At 49.6% G+C, this 5,955-nt stretch overlaps 1 protein-coding gene across 1 annotated transcript in view; it reads left to right on the top strand.

Annotated features, from left to right (window-relative positions):
- The window catches only part of OGT (O-linked N-acetylglucosamine (GlcNAc) transferase), a 21,750-nt gene that overhangs the window by 8,948 nt on the left and 6,847 nt on the right, over positions 1 to 5,955 (top strand). The window contains exons 10-17 of the mRNA XM_018574429.1: positions 82 to 183; positions 285 to 464; positions 1,903 to 2,061; positions 2,578 to 2,667; positions 3,072 to 3,197; positions 3,607 to 3,777; positions 4,495 to 4,611; positions 5,466 to 5,633. Of these exons, the coding sequence (XP_018429931.1) occupies positions 82 to 183; positions 285 to 464; positions 1,903 to 2,061; positions 2,578 to 2,667; positions 3,072 to 3,197; positions 3,607 to 3,777; positions 4,495 to 4,611; positions 5,466 to 5,633 (1,113 nt within the window). The remainder of the gene's footprint in view (positions 1 to 81; positions 184 to 284; positions 465 to 1,902; positions 2,062 to 2,577; positions 2,668 to 3,071; positions 3,198 to 3,606; positions 3,778 to 4,494; positions 4,612 to 5,465; positions 5,634 to 5,955) is intronic.

The raw sequence follows: 5,955 nt of genomic DNA, 5'->3' as shown, positions 1-5,955 counted from the left end.
GTATGTGAAGCAGCCGAGATGTGACCGGCCAGAACAATGTGTACAGAAGGCGGAGTGACTGTTCAATGTTTCTTCTTCAAGGATTCTGGAAATATTCCCGAAGCGATTGCGTCATATCGGACCGCTCTGAAGCTGAAGCCGGATTTCCCCGATGCTTACTGCAACCTGGCACATTGTCTGCAGGTAACATTATTTCTGATGCGGAGGCCGTGCTCTATCATACTCTGCTCCATTGTATCTTCAGATTCAGTTTGTTACGGCTTGTTTTGTTCACTCCAATAAAGATTGTCTGTGATTGGACGGACTATGAAGAGCGGATGAAGAAGTTGGTCAGCATTGTTGCAGATCAGCTGGAGAAGAATAGACTTCCCTCTGTCCATCCTCACCATAGCATGCTGTACCCGCTGTCCCATACCTTCAGGAAAGCCATCGCTGAGAGACATGGAAACCTGTGCTTGGACAAGGTGACCACTTCTAGGCTTCAGTCTGATTGTAATATTTGTTTCCAGGATAACAGGATTGTATTTGTGCTTCTATTGGGGAAAAAAGGAAATTTCTTTCATTTCTAATTGTTCTGTCATTCCCCTCTTCATGGGTTCTCCCTTCCCTCCATGTATGTATGACTGCAGGGGTTCTCCCTTCCCTCCATGTATGTATGAATGCAGGGGTTCTCCCTTCCCTCCTTTTCTATGACTGCAGGGGTTCTCCCTTCCCTCCTGTATGTATGACTGCAGGGGTTCTCCCTTCCCTCCATGTATGTATGACTGCAGGGGTTCTCCCTTCCCTCCTGTACTATGACTGCAGGGGTTCTCCCTTCCCTCCATGTATGTATGACTGCAGGGGTTCTCCCTTCCCTCCTGTATGTATGACTGCAGGGGTTCTCCCTTCCCTCCATGTATGTATGACTGCAGGGGTTCTCCCTTCCCTCCTGTACTATGACTGCAGGGGTTCTCCCTTCCCTCCATGTATGTATGACTGCAGGGGTTCTCCCTTCCCTCCTGTATGTATGACTGCAGGGGTTCTCCCTTCCCTCCATGTATGTATGACTGCAGGGGTTCTCCCTTCCCTCCTGTACTATGACTGCAGGGGTTCTCCCTTCCCTCCTGTACTATGACTGCAGGGGTTCTCCCTTCCCTCCTGTACTATGACTGCAGGGGTTCTCCCTTCCCTCCTGTACTATGACTGCAGGGGTTCTCCCTTCCCTCCTGTACTATGACTGCAGGGGTTCTCCCTTCCCTCCTGTACTATGACTGCAGGGGTTCTCCCTTCCCTCCTGTACTATGACTGCAGGGGTTCTCCCTTCCCTCCTGTACTATGACTGCAGGGGTTCTCCCTTCCCTCCTGTACTATGACTGCAGGGGTTCTCCCTTCCCTCCTGTACTATGACTGCAGGGGTTCTCCCTTCCCTCCTGTACTATGACTGCAGGGGTTCTCCCTTCCCTCCTTGTATGTATGACTGCAGGGGTTCTCCCTTCCCTCCATGTATGTATGACTGCAGGGGTTCTCCCTTCCCTCCATGTATGTATGACTGCAGGGGTTCTCCCTTCCCTCCATGTATGTATGACTGCAGGGGTTCTCCCTTCCCTCCATGTATGTATGACTGCAGGGGCTCTCCCTTCCCTCCTGTACTATGACTGCAGGGGTTCTCCCTTCCCTCCATGTATGTATGACTGCAGGGGTTCTCCCTTCCCTCCTGTATGTATGACTGCAGGGGTTCTCCCTTCCCTCCTGTATGTATGACTGCAGGGGGCCCGGAAGAGGGGGGGACACCTTTTTGAACAATAAAGATCCTTATCCTAGCGTGTTATCCTCCATGAATTGAGGCCAATGTGTCATTCATTTTCTGATTCCTCATCATGCTCTGTTATCAGGAGAAGTTCTCTGAATCTCTTGTCCTTTCAGATTAATGTCCTTCACAAGCCACCGTATGAACATCCAAAGGACTTAAAGGCCAGCGATGGAAGACTGCGGGTGGGTTATGTGAGCTCCGACTTTGGGAATCATCCCACCTCGCACCTCATGCAGTCCATTCCAGGCATGCATAATCCAGATAAGTTTGAGGTAAGGTCTATATTTCCTCTGGTCAGTCCATAAACCTCAAACTGTTATTGCTGTGATTGTGATCTATGCATATAATGCCCCCTCCCCCCAGGGCAACATGTAACTAACGTTATTCAATCAAATGGGGGGGGGGAAATGCCGCTAAGACCCAGTGATGTCATCAATGGTTGGTGGGAGGGGCCAGGAAGCTTGTGTAAATGTCACACCACCCTACCTATGTGAAAACACCTCCTTGTCATCACTTTAGATGTGCATGCTCCATGAGTGGTGCAGACTTTAGCTGTGCAATCTGCGGATCGTTTGCCAAATCAAGCAACTGATCTGCAGATTGCACAGCTAAAGTCTGCCTCGCCCAGGAAGCATGCACATTTCAAGGGATGTGTGTGGGGATGAGGATGGAGTTCAGCTTTAATCTGAAGAGAAGCATTCTTGTGTGTTGGGAGTTACTATTTTTAGGTGTGTGAACGTCTCTCGGCATCCAATCATTCCATGACAAAACCGGTCTGTTTTCCATAGATTTTCTGTTACGCTCTGAGCCCAGATGACGGCACCAATTTCCGGGTGAAGGTGATGGCAGAAGCAAACCACTTTATTGATTTGTCCCAGGTAAGGAGGACAATGGCGGCTTTTCAGTTACATTTGTGGGATTTATTTTACATGTTTTTTCTGAGAATAAAAAATATTCAAATGATGTAGATTAGTGACCGCAGCGTGTAGGTATGGAGGGTAATGTCTCTGGATGGGGTGCTGCCTGTAGGGGAATGTCTCTGGATGGGGTGCTGCCTGGAGGGGAATGTCTCTGGATGGGGTGCTGCCTGTAGGGGAATGTCTCTGGATGGGGTGCTGCCTGTAGGGGAATGTCTCTGGATGGGGTGCTGCCTCTAGGGGAATGTCTCTGGATGGGGTGCTGCCTCTAGGGGAATGTCTCTGGATGGGGTGGCCCCGGATCAGTGTTTTGTAGTTTGTTCATCATTTTAGTTTTGGTAAACGGTATTCTTTTGTCTTTCTAGATTCCGTGTAATGGGAAGGCAGCTGACCGCATTCATCAGGATGGAGTTCACATTCTAGTTAACATGAATGGCTACACCAAAGGGGCCCGAAATGAGCTGTTTGCTCTCAAAGCTGCCCCAATTCAGGTAACACAGGAGACTGAACATGGCACTGACTCCAGTTAAATGAAAGAAAGACTTTCCTTCTCCCTCCTTTTGCTGAACTCATGTACATATAATAGATCTGCAGAGAGCGGGATCTACCCCGGGATCAGATGTGGTCCGGCCAGAACTCCAGTTGTTTTTAGGGGTGAGGTGGGTGTTTGGGGGAGTAAATCCTCTTCTGCCCAGTTCTAGGCATTGCGGGAATTTTTCTGTACCTCGTTCATACCGCACATGGATACCGCTCACTTCCTGTAGTCACTTCTGAGGGAGAATCTGCTGTGGTCACCGGATCACCCCGGCTATAGTTGGAAGGATGCTACATTTGTATATTTGGGTCGGAACAGCCAGGAACTAGGGCATTTTGCTGACAGTCTTTTTTTTTTTCTTTCAGGCTATGTGGTTAGGTTACCCAGGAACAAGTGGAGCACCATTCATGGATTACATCATAACTGACAAGGAGACGTCTCCTATCGAAGTGGCAGAACAGTACTCTGAGAAAATGGCATATATGCCCAACACCTTCTTCATTGGAGACCATGCCAACATGTTTCCTCATTTAAAGGTATGATTAGAGAGGGGGGCACATGGTTCTGATATGGGAGGAGACAGGGCGGGGGCACGCAGCTCTGATATGGGAGGAGACAGGGCGGGGGCACGCAGCTCTGATATGGGAGGAGACAGGGTGGGGGTGGGGCAGACAGGGCGGGGCCACATGGCTCTGATATGGGGCAGACAGGGCGGGGCCACATGGCTCTGATATGGGGCAGACAGGGCGGGGCCACATGGCTCTGATATGGGGCAGACAGGGCGGGGCCACATGGCTCTGATATGGGGGCGGAGGCATGCAGCTCTGATATGTAGTTGGGGGGATGGGGACACGCATGGCTTCTGATATGGGGGAGGTAAACATGTTATAATTTCATATTTTGTAGCTCTGCTCCGAATGTTCTGAGTGACCCCAACATGTTCTCATCTCTCATCAGAGCTGTTTGACCTCGAGGCACACTTTAGTTTTGGGATAGATTAGGAAATGGATTTTATTGCTGTCTTCCCCCTTCTGTCCTGATGGCCGATGTCACAATTCCCAATAGTTCCATGTCACTGGGTGCAGATGTGTTGAGTCCATGAAGTCTTCCAGATCCAATCATCGGTCTCAATTTTTGTTTCTATCCAAAGAAATGAAAACTTTTGTATCTCTTTCAGTTCTGTGATGAAGGAAATGGGGAAACGTGTTGGTTTTATATTCTCTAACTTCATATTGAACTATTTTCCTCCACAGAAAAAAGCCGTCATCGACTTCAAGTCCAACGGCCATATCTATGACAACAGAATCGTCCTCAATGGAATCGACCTGAAAGCCTTTCTGGAGACTCTGCCTGATGTCAAGATTGTGAAGGTGAGTGATGGCGGTGACATCGTCTGTATTGTCCTGTCCATACGTTATGGGGAGCCCCTCCCCCTACCGTATAGATAATAAAAACCAGATCCGTATTCTTTGTCTGCTTTTCTGAATTGTAGGCTTGGATTTGGTAGCTGGTGCTACAGAAAGGTCCTCTCTGCCGTAATGATGGATCATTGTGTGTGTGATGCCGTCTTATACAGAGAGGGACACCAAGGAAAGAGAAATTGGTGGATTAAAGGTGAACTCTGGGCAGAAACTTTCTCATTTCTATCTTTGATATTCAATGCAATCATCTCCCAATGATAAATCCCGCACTTCCATGTGACCGGTGACCCCTGTGCCTGATCTTCCCTCGGGTCACCGGACTTGCAGCGTCCTCTGTAAGTGAGCAGTGACGTATTTTGTGTCCCCAGCTCATTGTACTGAGCAGACCCGGGAGTGTCGGATCTGACCGGCCCGCTAACATTGCGTCATTTGACGGTCTCCCGAGCGATTGTTTAGAGCCCCGCCCACAATCATGCCCATTGCTGCTACAATTGCCATTGTCAGAGGCGGCCCTGCACACTTGGCGGGAGGTGATGTTGGTGCTTGCCCGGGGAGATCCTGGTATATGACACAAGCGAGGACGGTATGAAATGTATCCTGTACATCTGACCATTTGCTGTATGTCAGGTATGGGTCAGATTTGGTAACCAGCCCGGAGTTCAGCTTTAACATACTAATATATCAGTGACTCTCCCACCTCAGCCACTATGGACTCTCCAAAGAATGTAAACCTCAATGGGCGCAGTCTGATGTGGGCGGAGTTAGTGCCCGTCATTTTCTAATGACACATTTCTCCTCTTCAGATGAAAGGTGCGGAGAGCGGAGACACCTCAGACAGTAACTCGGCTCTCAATATGCCAGTTATACCCATGAATACCATCGCTGAAGCCGTCATCGAGATGATCAATAGAGGACAGATCCAGATAACAATCAATGGATTTAATATCAGCAATGGCCTGGCAACAACGCAGGTATGTATGCGAGCGGCTCTCCCTGGGAGGGTGTGTGTGTGTATGTGATCGGCTCGCCCTGGTAGGGTGTGTGTATGTGATCGGCTCGTCCTGACAGGTTGTGTGTGTGTGATCGGTTTGCCCTGGCAGGGTGAGTGTATGTGATCGGCTCACCCTGGCAGGTTGTATGTGTGTGATTGGCCCATCCTGGCAGGTTGTATTTGTGTGATCGGCTCGTCCTGACAGGTTGTGTGTATGTGATCGGCTCGCCCTGGCAGGTTGTATTTGTGTGATCGGCTCGCCCTGGCAGGTTGTATGTGTGTGATCGGCTCGCCCTGGCAGG

Source organism: Nanorana parkeri, unplaced genomic scaffold (assembly GCF_000935625.1).
Source record: "Nanorana parkeri isolate BGI_ZX_2015 unplaced genomic scaffold, ASM93562v1 scaffold2963, whole genome shotgun sequence".
Taxonomy (NCBI): domain Eukaryota; kingdom Metazoa; phylum Chordata; class Amphibia; order Anura; family Dicroglossidae; genus Nanorana; species Nanorana parkeri.
This window is presented reverse-complemented; position numbering and strand designations above follow the sequence as displayed.